Genomic DNA, 13,136 nt, shown 5'->3' with positions numbered 1-13,136 from the left:
CCCTATTTATTTTTACATTCCATCTTTGCTCCTTCCCAGCACTGATGTATCAAGGTTGGTTCTCGCGGCCTGACAAGGGCCTCTGATAAAGACTTTAATCAGTGGCCATTGGAAGAACCATGGGTATGGAGACCCAGGAACATCATCATTCCAAGAAAGCTCTCAAAACAGATACAACATTTAAATACTACACAAAGTCCTCTCCATCCCCTTACCTCTTCCACCAAAGAACAAATTTGGGGTTCACCCATGCCATTTTTCCATCCCAATTTGCATATGAGATGGGTACTTTACAGACACTGGGCATCTAAGACTGAAAGACATGAGCTGAAAAACCTAACTTTTCTTAACTTTGTGCTGAGTAGAGCAATGTCTCTACTTGTGTTATCCTTTTCAATGTCCCAGGCACTCCTAGAATACAATCCCTTTCTTTTGACTTTGGCACTCAATTTTTTTGAAATTCTCGGTGACCCTTTATGGTGTGGAGAATGCTTCGGATTGCTTTATTTAAAGGCCTCTAGTATGATGCTTTGAGAGTTAGCACCATTGTATTAATAATGGAATAATGCTTCCTTTTTTGGTGAGGAACGCCTGGATCTGTCTTACTTTACAAACTACCAGCTCCAGGCCTAAAAATATGCTACAACTGGAACTTTTTTTGGCATATGACTTTTTGTTTTCCTTTCTGCCAACTGTAGCTACAGACTAGAGGACTCTTCGAAAGGACTCTGGGCTCTTGTTAAATACCAGCAAAGGAATGGCCAGAACTCTAACGGCTACTTTGCTGAGCTTATTCAAGAGCATATTTGTACTTCTTAGGAAAAGTGGCTTTTAGTTTCATACTCTGGAGTGCTCACAATTGTGTCCTCAGCTTTTGAAGTACCATTCCAGTCTTGGATTAATTACCAGCTCGTTGAGGGAGAGACTTGGGTTGGCTTCTGGTCAGAATGAGGCAAATACATGTTCTTGTGTACAGAAGAAGGACTAAAATTGTACTTCAAAAGATCTCGGGGGCTTCCTAGCTCCTCTCCCTCCCCTACAGAAAGAAAAGTTTTCCATCGTGATTTATCCTTTTTTGTAGTTAACAGGCTTGGCCATCGAGTTTCCTCTGATGCCAGGGGCTGGGATCTTCTTTTAGATATTGACGGCATGAGCGTGTTTCTTGCATAGTGGCTTATCTTTCTTGGAGTAGAAGGGTTGTCCCTCCAAATTCACATGACAGACCTGGAAGAAAGGTGAAAATGTGAGAAAGACAGGTCACGGAAATAACAAAATCATGAAGAAATTCATTGAATTGGAGCAGTGGTGTCCCGGTGGATGTTTAACAACCGACTGGAAAAATGGACTGCGTCACACACTTTTATGTTTAATCTGCATCATTCACATTTTCTCTATTGCTTTCCTAAGTCCAGACAAGCAGCAAAACAATAAATTAAGCCCTCATTTGTAGTATTTGTCTATGCTGAATTTTTAACAATCGGCTTTCATGATCGTCATTGTTCATGATCGGCAGGTTCCAGCCGGCTCCCCCACCATGCCTAAATAGGGGCTGGATGCCTGTGTGTCTGATAATGCCCTAGGAAAATATTATGAGTCTTGGGGGCAGCTAGGTGGCACAGTAGATAGAGCTCTGGCCTCAGAGTCAGGAGGACCGGAGTTCAAATCTGGCCTCAGACACTTGACACGTACTAGCTGCGTGACCCTGGGCGAGTCACTTAACCCCCATTGCCTCACCAAAAAGCAAAAAAAAAAGAAAATATTATAAGTCGATTGTGTCCTTCTCTTATTTAAAAACCTTCTGTGGCTCCCTCTTGACCCTAGAGTATTTCAGGCCTTCCACGGTCTGGCTCCAATCTACCTTTCCAGGTTTGTTTCCTATTACTCCACTTTACGTTCTTTACTTTCTACAAACTTGCCTATGAGCTATTTCTGGAACGTGACATCCTATCTCCCGCCCCTGTACAGGCTGTTCCTTAGGCCTGGATTCCTTCCTCATCCCCATTTCTCAGAATTCTTATCTTCCTTTAAGCTCCAGCTCCAGTATCATCTCTTCTGAGACAATGATAAAAGTGATAAATGATGGAATAATAATAATAAATATATAAATAAATAATAAAATAAGATGATAAAAGTGATAAATGGTTAAATAACAATATTAAACATATAAATAAATAATAAAATGATAAGATGATAAAAGGGATACTCTTTCCTTGCCCACCCCCCTCAACTCTCCCATTGTCTCCCCTTTACACCCTCTCCCACTATGCTATCAGTAAAACGGAAACTACTTGAAGTCAAGAACTATGTTTTTGGTCTTTGTATGGTAGGATACCTGAGCACCTTGCATATGGTAGACCTTTGTTTTTTGAAAATTAATCAATCAACAAGCAATTATTAAACTCCTACTATGTGCTAGGCACAGTGCTATATGGTAAGGATGCAAATACAAAAGTGAAACTGTTCCTGCTCTCAAGAAACTTATGTTCTTTCTGTGGGAGATGCCATATAAACAGATAGACATATACATACAATATTTGCATATATACATACATATTCACCCATGGAAATATTCATGTGCCATATAAATGGCAAGTTATACAACCTCCCTGAGCCTCAGTTGTCTCATCTGTAATAATATTTCACTGCTTTCCTTATGAGAATTTTATGAGTATCAAATGAATTAATGTATGTCAAGCACTAATAAACGTAGTATTTTTTGGTTTTGTTTTTTGGAAAAGTTTGGGTCTTTTGTCCCTCTTCTCTCAAATCACCTTGCATTTACTTTGTCTGAGAGTCAAAGTGGTTCAGTGGATAGAAGGCCAACCTTGGAGTCAAATAGTCTTGGGTTCAAATCCCATCTCTAACCCATCCTGGCTGTGTGATTCTAGGCAAATCACTTTACCTCTCTGTGTTCTCAAGAACTAAGACTGAAGTTGTAGAGAAATTTCCAACTTGTATTGGTAGAGAGAGTTCTACCAATGAAATCACAATTCTGATTTTTTAAAAAGCCTGTGTGTATATACATAAATATGTGTCTATATGTAGTATGTGTGTGCATATACATGATTACATGTTTGTACGATTTCACATGTGCATGAATGCTTTTATATTCATATCTCTATATATGACATACAAAGAATATAATTTATCCCTAGTGCTTGGCAGGAATAGTGTAGATGCTTAAGAAATGCTTGTTGATCTGATCACATTTTCTCTGGCTGTCTTCCATGCTTAGAAAGCTGTTTCTCTTGCTCTGACCTACTGACCTCCCTGGTTTCCTGCAAGTCCCAACTAAAATCTCTCTTTGTCCAGGAAGCCTTCCAGAACCCCTCTCAATTCCAATATCTTTCCTCCTTTGATTATATTCCATTAATCTCGTATATAGCTTGCTTTGTATGTATTTGTTTGCATGGTGTCTCCCCTATTAGATTGTAAGCTCCTCCAGAGCAGGGTCTGTCTCTTTCCTCTTTTTGTATCCCCAGGGCTTACCACTGTGCTCAGAACATAGTAGGTGCTTAATGAATGTTTATTGAACGAATGGAAGCAACTGACTCAAGGTCACATAGCTAGTAAGCAACAGAGCTGGAATCTAAACCCAGGTCTTTCCCCCCATACTGCTCTTCTAACTCCAAGAATCTCAGACTCTACCTTTCCCGGCTCTCGTGAGCTATGTCGATCTCTCCCTAGTCTATCATGATTACATTGTTTCATACTAGTCTAACGTGTAAAGTTTGTTACACAAGTGCGACTCGAGTTACTTGAGGCCAGGGATGTGTGTGGGTGTGTATTCTGTTGCCCCAAAAGACTAACTTACTGACATTTGAAAGTTTGAACTCCTGCCTGGATTGTTTCTTAATGGGACGGCTGCTAAAGGCAGCCAGAACCCATTAAAAAATCAAATTTCTAAGGAATCCTCCACACTACCCAGAAACTGATATGATCAATGGACTTGAGGATCTCTGAGTTTCCTTAATAAGAGAAGGACCAGAATGTAAAAATCTCAGGAAGGCCAGGGGCAGCTTAGCTTCAGCTGGGACATTAAGACCAGGAGGAGCCTGTTGGTGTTAGTGATGCTGTCTCAGCAGCCAAGGAAGGAGTTAGCTAACTTAATATCTCATCTCTGCTCTGGGCTGCTATGGTAACAGGTAAACATAAACATCTGGGGAGAGATAACAAGCTTACAATGCCAGGCTGAGCCAGCCATATTGCTCAAGAAACCAGGCGTCCAATGGAACTGCTGAAGTCAACTTTAAAGGACACATGGGAAATCTTGAAGATTCACAGGCTTGACCTCTCACTTCTGTGACTGAGAAGGTTCAGGGACTTCCAAAACGGGTCACTCCTTCCCCAGATTCCATCCCGTAAGATCGTAGATTTAGAGATGGGAAGGACTTTCAAGATTTCCTAGTCCAGCTCCCTTATTTTATAGATAAGGAAACTGAGGCACCGTGAGGTAAAATGCCTTGCTCCAGGCCATACAGGAAATAAGTGGCAAAGCTAAGATTCTAACCCAGGTCCTCTGCTCTCCAATGGGAAGCTGACTTAGGCAAATACCTGTGTGGCCTTGAGGAAGTCACTGAAATTTCCTAGGACCAGGTTTCCTTCTCTGTAAAATGAGGGGGCTGAGTTAGTTGGCATCTGAGCACCTGCCCCCTCTAGATCGATGATTCTATGAAATTCATCATTCATCATTCTTTTCCCTGCCTTCCCACCCCCACGCCTTTGTACAGACTGCCTCAGGTGCCTGGGATGCCTTTCCTCCTTAGTGTTACGGCTCAGAATCTGTAGTTCCTGTAAGAATCAGATCCAGTGACATCTCTCTTTCCTCCCCCTCATAATTCTGGAAATCCATTGGATGGGCTTATCTATGCTGATATTTCCCTTCAATAGAATGCAAAATCTTTATGGCTCCAGTGTCTAGCACAGTATCTGACATTTGGTAGGCAGCTTACAAATACTTGATGAACACATGAGCTAATGACCTAGAAGATGTCCATTTTTACAGTCTGTTTACAGCTATAATGGAAGTTAAATGGGGTGTGTATAAAGCTTCTCTTCCTGCCTTAGGCCAACTATACGTGTGACTGAGTGCTAAAGGGGCCCATCTCACGGAGGAAATGCCATTAAATCCTCTGGAATTCATACAAGTGAGACGAGTAAACATGTTTGAGTGCTGAATTTGGAGTAACAGGTCCTGAGTTCGAATCCAAACTCTGTCATTTACCTTGTGACCTTGGGGAAGTTTCTTTGGGCCTCATTCTCCTCCTCTGTAACGTCTCTTCTTGGCCTGGAGGACCTCCAAGGCCCCTTTCAGCCCTATCTATGATCCTGTGGTCACAGCTCGGTGCAAACTCCCATCTGATGCAGGAGTCCCCTCATCCAACCTCTGTCTCCTTCTGGTGATGGGCAAATGACTGTCTCATTAAGCGGCAGCTGGGGCAGGTTTAGGGGCTGCCAGGTGGTGCGGTGGATAGAGTGCAGGGCTTAGAGTCAGAGAGACTCATCTTCCTGAGTTCTAATCAGGCCTCAGACACTTATTAGCTATGTGACCCTGAGCAAGTTACTTCAACCGGTTTGCCTCAATTTCCTCATCTGTGAAATGGGGATCATAATAACTCCTGCCTCCCAGGATTGTTGTGAGAAACAAATGAGATGATAATTGTAAAGTACTTAGCACTGTACCTGGCACAGTTGAATTGACAGGTAAGGCCTTCCTTTACACTATCAAGCTTGCTTGAATTGTGTACAGGTGGAAAATTAGCCTACTTAGAAACTGGAAAGGACTTTATAAATATCCTGTTTATACACTGGAGAACTTGGTTGGGAGTTAAACGCTCAGGGCCTCTGAGGAAAAAGTCAATAGTAATAAGAATAACAACCTATCCTTCATAGGCCCTTTAATGTGTAAACATTAGAAGCATTGGTTGTTTCTTCTTCTTCATAATAACCCTGAAGGATGGCATTGCAAAATTATTATGCCCATTTTATTGATGAGAAGACAGAGGCTCAGTAAGGTTCAGTGGCTTTCCCATAGTCACATGGCTAGTAGGGCCTTAGCAGGCTCTGGGTCCAAAGTTAGCCTATTCTACCACACTCATTCTAGTAGCCCCACCCCTAAGCAGGAGTAGGGAACCAGCACGAGGCCTCAAGGCTGCAGGTTCTCCACCCCTGACAGTGCTTTCAAATGTAAGCAACTTCATATTGGAGGCATGATGCAGCAGCCAGGAGAATTTCCCACTTCTTATCGAATCAACTGTATGTTAGCAAGCTTCTTGTAACAAAGTTCTAGCTAAAATGATTCAAGTGGCATTTCATTCAGCTCAAAAATACTCTCATTTCTAGTTCCTTCCCCTGAGCTTGCCACAGGAAAATTCCAGCCTCAAGTTTAAATGGGGGAAGGGAGGGTAGGGAAAAGAATAAACATTTATTAGGCAACTACTGTATATTCAGCACTGTAGTATCTCATTTGATTCTCACAAGCATCCTGTGAAGTTGGTGCTACGGTGATCCCCTTTTTACAGTTGTGGAAACTGAGGCAGATAACGGTTAAGTGACTCGTCTAAAGTCACACAACTAATAAGTACCTGTGGCTGGACTTGAACTCAGGTCTTCCTGATTCTAGTTCCAGTCTCTGTCTCCTGCTCCTCCCTAGCTATTCATAATTCTCACAGGCAGAGAAGACATCGGAGATTATCCAATTGTATTCCCTCACTTTATAAATGAGAACATTGAGGTTCATAGGGATTGGTTGACTTGTCCAAGGTCATACAGCTAATGAGCTGATCAGAATTCGAAGATCTCAGGTCCTCTGAGAGTATTCTGTTAGGTTGAATGAAGTGTTATTTCCATTTCTATTATTTCCATTAACAACAACTTCCATTTACATGGTGCTCTGAAGTCTGCAAAGTAATGTACGTGCATATCAGCTTCTTGGACCTTGACAGCAACCCTGAGAGGGGATTAAGACTAGTACTATTATTTCTTCTTTACAGATGAGAAACTGAGTCACAGGCGCTTGTCCATGGTCGAACAACTAATAAATTCCAGAAGTGGGATTTGAACCCAGGCCTTTCTGACTCCAAGAACAGTGCTCTCTCCTCTTCCCTGTGTTCAATAGAAAGAAATTGCAGGTGGCTAATGGACAATCCTGTGCTCATCTCCTGACTTGCTCTGTATTGAGAACAGAGCTGACACTACTAAACAGAAATCTGCCTTTTCCAAGTGAAGGACCGTGAGGATTAGTCAACAAAGTCTCATTCAGTTTTTGTGATTTGCACTGGAAATAAAATAGGAATGAACAATTTTTGTAAATAAAACCAATGAGGGGCAGCTAGATGGCACAGTAGGTAGAGCACCAGCCCTAAAGTCAGGAGGACCTGAGTTCAAATCCGGCCTTAGGCTAAGCACTTGACACATATTAGCTGTGTGACCTTGGGCAAGTCACTTAACCCCAATTGCCTTAAAAAAAAAAAACAAAACCCAATGACTTTCTTCCATTATTCCGTCCCCAGTTCCCTGGCTATCCCCTCCCAATTTTGATGCCCTCCACTTTCAGAGGGACTGTGCGATGCTGGCGGAGTCCAAGTCACATAAGGGAAAACCTACAGCACAGATGAAGCAAGTGTCGTGCCAAGTGTGGCCCAGGGCCTCGATGAACTTGTCTCCAGCTTCCACGGGGAAGTCACAGCCATGACACTTAGTGCTGAACAAATTGATGTAATCTGAAAAGAAACAAACATACACACTGAGACCCCAACACTCTGAGAAGGATCCAGGAAAGATGGCGGATGGAGTTATGAAAAGAAGATGGATTTAGAAGCAGTTCAAACCCTAGCTGTGCCACTTCCTTTTTGTGTGACCATAAGCAAGTCACTCAACCTCTAGGGGACTGAGCTTCTTCATCCATCTGTTAAATAAAGAGGTCAGCTCAGATGACCTCTAAAGTCCCTTCTAACTCTGTATCTATGACCTTAAGGGTGTGTTGGGAGTGAGGAGGCATCCCAACCGAAGTCTACAAGAAGCTAAGACAATGTCCCAATTCCCTGAAAACCACAGTCTTAGGAAGGTAGTATCATGTAGTGTTAAGGGAGTGTTGTGTTTGGAGTTAGAGCACCTGAGTTCTAATCCTGATTCTCCTCTTTAATACCTTGTGACCTTGGATAAGTTATTAATTTCTGGACTTTGTTTCCTCGTTTGTAAAATGAAGAGAAGAATTGAACTAGATGAACTCCAAGGTCCCTTCCAGCTCATAACCCATGAGCCAATTTTGCTAGATGTCCGCTGTCACACGGACAAGAAATCTGTTGAATAACATTTTTTTAACCGTTGAGTTACTTTGGCCTAGACATGGGCTTTGAACTTCTGTAAGTACATCTTAGTTTGAAATTTGGCATGATATTGTCATTAAATGCCATTCAATACTGATATCCCTCTTCCCTTCTGTTACCTCTCTTATCTTCCCCAAACAAATACAGTTTCTCTATCTGGATAAGAATGTATGTGCTCATTGAGAAGATTCAGGGCATTCAGAGTTATGGGGTTATAATGAGTGAAAAACATACATTTTATATTCTTTCTCCCTAAAAATTTCCAAAGGGATTAAAACTGTCCAAGAATGGAAGGTAAAAAATAAATAGCAGGATTGAGGTCGTGAGCTGAAGTATGTCTCTGTAATTTCTTTCCAGTGGCCCTAATTCCATCCTTTGGATCTGTGTGGAATGTCTTCTCTTACTTCCACACAGTAATCCTTCAAATACTTGCAGATGGATCTTATGTCCCATCTCCCTTTTCTCTCCCCACCCCAAGTCTTCTCTTTTTCAGGCCAAACATCCCCAGTTCCTTTCCTGATGACTTATCTCCCAGGTCCTTCAACATCCAGATTGCCTTCTTCTTGACATTTTCCCAGTTCTCATTGTTCCTTTGAAAATGTGCACACATCCCAGAGATGCTCCTCTGGAGTTTGCAATCCACTGAAATCCCATTTTTTTTTTCATATCAACTGATGTTAAACCAGACTTGTCCCTTCTTGTGTTTGTACAATTGAATTTTTTGACCAAAGTAGCAGACTTTCAATTCATCCCTATTAAATTTCTCCTGTAGTTACAGCCCATCACTCCATTCTGTTGAGATCTTTTGGGTTCTGCTATCTGACATATTAGTTCTCCTTCTTGGCTTCATGTTATCTGCTCATTGGATAAGTGTACTTTTTATGACTTCATTCAAGTCATAGATGGGCATTCTGGGAAGATGGTGGAGTCGGTCAGAAATCGATTACATTTTGAATAGGACACAGTTATGTGGATGCTTTGTGGCATGACATTAGAGACCTGGATTGGCCAACAATGTAGGGGTTAGGTGAATGTGTGGTTAGTTGAACAGCTGTGCCTAAATATTGTGATTAAAAAACTGATATCAGTCTGAAAGGCTATTATATAATCATAAATTTATAGCTGGAAGGGAATCTCTGATTCCAGCTGGTCCAACCTTCTATTCTACCCTTCCCCCAATCCTGCCCCAAAGCACAGAGTTTCACAGAAAAGAGAGCTCAGAACCAAAGAGGTAACATGACTTGTCCAGAGTCATAAAGCCCTGAAAACTATAATGTTTACAGTCAATTATCAGTAATAAAGCTCTGTTCATATGTGAAATACCAATGTAAGGGGTAGCTAACAATTGATCTGACATTGGAAGATGCTAAGGATTCTATGAGGCAGAGGAGGGGATTCATTTCAGAACAACCTGGAGACAATCAACGGGATTTTGTGTAAGAGGAATAGTTGATAGGTTAGTATGGTTGACTGGATTGACAAGTGCATAATGATATGAAATAAAACTGGAAAGTAGAAGACAACCATATTGAGGAGAACTTTAAGTTTGAGGCAGAGGACTTTTTATGTTAACCAAGAGGCAGTGGGGAGCCAGTGAGGATTTGTGAGTGGGTGTGAGGTCATTTGGTCAGATCTGTGTTTTAGGAATGCCAGCTAACAGTTATGTAGATGGTCGACTCGAAAGGGAGAGGCTAGGAGCAGGGATATCAATCAGGAAATTATTGAGATAGTACGGGGAAGGGGGTGATATCGGATTAACTAGACCAGAGGATGTATGGGTGGGGAGAAGCAAACTGATGAGAAAGATGTTCTGGGAGGAAAATCAGCAAGGTTTGGACGTTGATAGGGGCCAGAGAGTGAAGGAGAGGGAAGGGTTAAGTATGTGAATCTGAGGAACGGAAAGGACAGTGGAGCTATCCTCTAGCGAGGGAGAAAAGTTTGAAGGAGCCTGTTGCCTGCTTCCTGGAATGGAGGGCCATTTGGTGAAATGTTTAGTGAAAAGCGTTCTGGGTTTGGAGTTAGTGTACTTGGCTTCAAAGCCCAGCGTGGCTACACTTACTGTAACTTGTACAACTTCACTCAGAAATCTCTCCTGAGCTATGATGCTCTGTCTTTTGAGCACTGTGCTGGCAGATCTGAACATCTCCCCAGAAGGCCCCGTACCTTTCTCACAGTAGGGCTCCCCATCCTCCATGTGGAAGAGACTATTGCCAAAAGGCTTCCTACAGGCTGCACAGACAAAGCAAGTGGTGTGCCAAGTCTGCCTCAGAGCATGCATCACTTCCTGGGAAAAGAAAATAAAAGGAAAACAGAGAAGGAAAAGAGGGCATCATCTGGCTGACCTCAGCTCCACCTCTGGGAGAACAGAGATGGGGGCTTGCTAGGAGCAGTTAAACACAGCATGCCCTAAACCTAATGCAATTTGTCTCCCTGGAATAGAAAGGTCCTGCACCAAGCTGATTCAGAGAAACTATGGCCCTGGGGCCTCAACAGCCTTCTCTTCTAGGAGGGCTTCATTCCTGGGAAATGGAGTGATTTTTTTTCTTTCTTTCTCGCCTAACAGAAGAAAACGTGTTTGGATTGCTGGGTAAAAGGAGAGGGGTCATCAGGTCCAGAGCCCTGGACTGAACTTCCCGAAATGGGGAAATGGTACAGCTGCTTTTCCAGATGCAGAAAAGTGGTGGGTTGGAGCAGGAGTAGAGAGTCATGAATGGGTCCTAGAAATCCCCCAGAATAAGAGCCAGATGCAAAGTTGACTTTGTGACTTACCCCCATGATCTTGGTGTTGCACTTGGAGCACAGAGGGGCAAAGAACTGCTCATAGCAGCGCTCACAGTACACATTATTCTGCTCCTCCACGAAGCACACGTCGGCTAGAGAGGTCTTACAGTAGGCACAGTTGAACTCTTCTGGGTGCCAGGAGCGACCCATAGCAACCAGGAAGGGACCCCTAGGGAGAGAGGAGACAGGATGAAAGGAGTTCCTATGACGACAAAGACAAACATCGCTGGAGTTTGACAGGCTAGAACAATGAGCCAAATCAAAGATGATTTGATAAAGCTTTGTGATAAATGGATAACTCTACACCAGGGTTCAAAGATTCAGCCTCCCAACTGCAGGAGGCAGGAGTCAGGAGGAGACAATAGTTTCCCTGTGGAAAAGAAAGATCTAGGGGTTCAGTAGAAAGCAAGCTCAATATGTGGGATCATGGTCAATAAAGTAAGTCAATAAAGTAAGTGCAATTTTAGACAATTTTAGAGAAGAACAGCCAGGACCAGGGAAAGAGAGTCGCGCTCCCTCCCCCTTCCTCCCTTCATATTCAACTCTGGTCAGTCTTCACCTGGAGTCTTGTGTTCAGTTCTGGGCACCACATTTTAGAAAATCAGTCACTCAGGAAACATTTATTAAGCACCAACTATGTGCTAGGCCCTATGCTAAGGGCTGCAGACTGTTCAACTGGAGAGTGTTCAGAGGAAGACTGAGGATGGTGAGGGGTATCAGGACCGTGCCATATGAGGCATAGTCAGAGGAACTAGGGACATTTAGCGGGCAGAAGTGAAGACTTAGGAGCCATGTGATAATTGCCTTCAAGGCACAGCACAGCAGGGCTTAACTCCAAATGACAGGAAGAAGTTGTCGAGAGGCAAATTTCCTTTCAAAGTAAGGGGAAAGTTTTTAATAATTAAAACAGTCCAAAATGGGAGAGGAGCGCCTCAAATGAGATAATATTTATAAAGCACTTAGCACAGTGCTTGGCACACAGTAGGTGCTTAATAAATGTTTGCTTCCTTCCCTTTGGGAGGTGGTGCCTTCCTCATCAATAGGGGTCATTGAGCAAAGGCTGATGACCCCTCATTGTAGAGGTCAGGTATAGGTTGTACTGAAAGATCCCTGAGATTCCTTTGAGCTCCGGAGCCTCAAAGGGATAGGTGTTACCATGGGCACCTTTGACCAAGAAATGAGCAGCTCCCTAAGAGCACTGCGGCAAGGCCACTTGCCTTGGGAGCACCCAAGGCTCAGAATGAACAAGTATCTGTGTTGGCTGAACGCCTGCGAGTGAGGTTTGATGCCCACGATGACCACAGAGCTTCTCCTTAGTGACGGAGTTTTCAGGCCAACGTGGCAAAGTGGCTGGAGACCTGCGTATGAGTCCTGGCTGGGCCCCTGACTAGCAATGTGACCTTGTCTGAAGCTCTTCACTTCTCTGACAGTTTGTTCACCTGGAAGTGAGGGGGTTAGACAAAATGGTTTCTAAGGTCCCCTCCAACTCCAGATGCTACGATATAGAGAGACAAAGGAAAGAGGGTGCTACCAGCAAAGCAGGGAAGAAGAACTTGTAGGGGAAGAGGAGAGGGCCCTCCTCATGTGGCCTCTCGGGTCCCTCTGTGAGCCGGGGCCCTTTTCCCACTTCTCCCACCCCCAGGGCCCATGACTGTACCGGATGACGCTGTTACAGTGTCCGCAATGAGGAGTCCGGTTGCTGGCTGGAAAGCGCTCAGCCCTCTGGATGGTACCTCGGGCTAATGTGGGTACCTGGGTGCCAGAAGGAGTATAGCCTGGTGATGGGACTGGAGCACCCCGAGGAAGGATCTGCTTGCTGATCGAGGTGGTGGTCTTCCCAGGGGCGAACTTTTGAGAGAAGTTGTCATCAGTCACCCACGGTGGGCGGCTAGCTGGCTCCGCTGGGCCGGAGCTGTAGGTTGCTGATGGGGCTGGGCTGTATGGGGAAGGGTTATAGGAAGGAGCTGGGGACGGGGTGTAAGCTGGGGCTGGGGACGGGGTGTAGGCTGGGGCTGGGGACGGGGTGTA

General features: G+C 43.8%; 1 protein-coding gene across 3 annotated transcripts in view; it reads right to left on the bottom strand.

The window, feature by feature from the left end:
* Nucleotides 1-790: 790 nt before the first annotated feature.
* The window catches only part of LDB3 (LIM domain binding 3), a 109,743-nt gene continuing 97,397 nt past the window's right edge, over nucleotides 791-13,136 (bottom strand). For all 3 annotated transcript variants that reach the window (XM_027846344.1, XM_027846345.1, XM_027846346.1), the window contains 5 exons: nucleotides 12,766-13,136; nucleotides 11,097-11,277; nucleotides 10,491-10,611; nucleotides 7,606-7,721; nucleotides 791-1,224 (listed from right to left, as the gene is read on the bottom strand). The exon at nucleotides 12,766-13,136 is cut by the window's right edge and continues 176 nt beyond it. In XM_027846344.1, coding sequence (XP_027702145.1) covers nucleotides 1,135-1,224; nucleotides 7,606-7,721; nucleotides 10,491-10,611; nucleotides 11,097-11,277; nucleotides 12,766-13,136 — 879 coding nt within the window. In that variant the 3' untranslated portion in view covers nucleotides 791-1,134. The remainder of the gene's footprint in view (nucleotides 1,225-7,605; nucleotides 7,722-10,490; nucleotides 10,612-11,096; nucleotides 11,278-12,765) is intronic.

Source organism: Vombatus ursinus, unplaced genomic scaffold (genome assembly GCF_900497805.2).
Source record: "Vombatus ursinus unplaced genomic scaffold, bare-nosed wombat genome assembly UNPS02015129.1, whole genome shotgun sequence".
Lineage (NCBI taxonomy): Eukaryota > Metazoa > Chordata > Mammalia > Diprotodontia > Vombatidae > Vombatus > Vombatus ursinus.
This window is presented reverse-complemented; position numbering and strand designations above follow the sequence as displayed.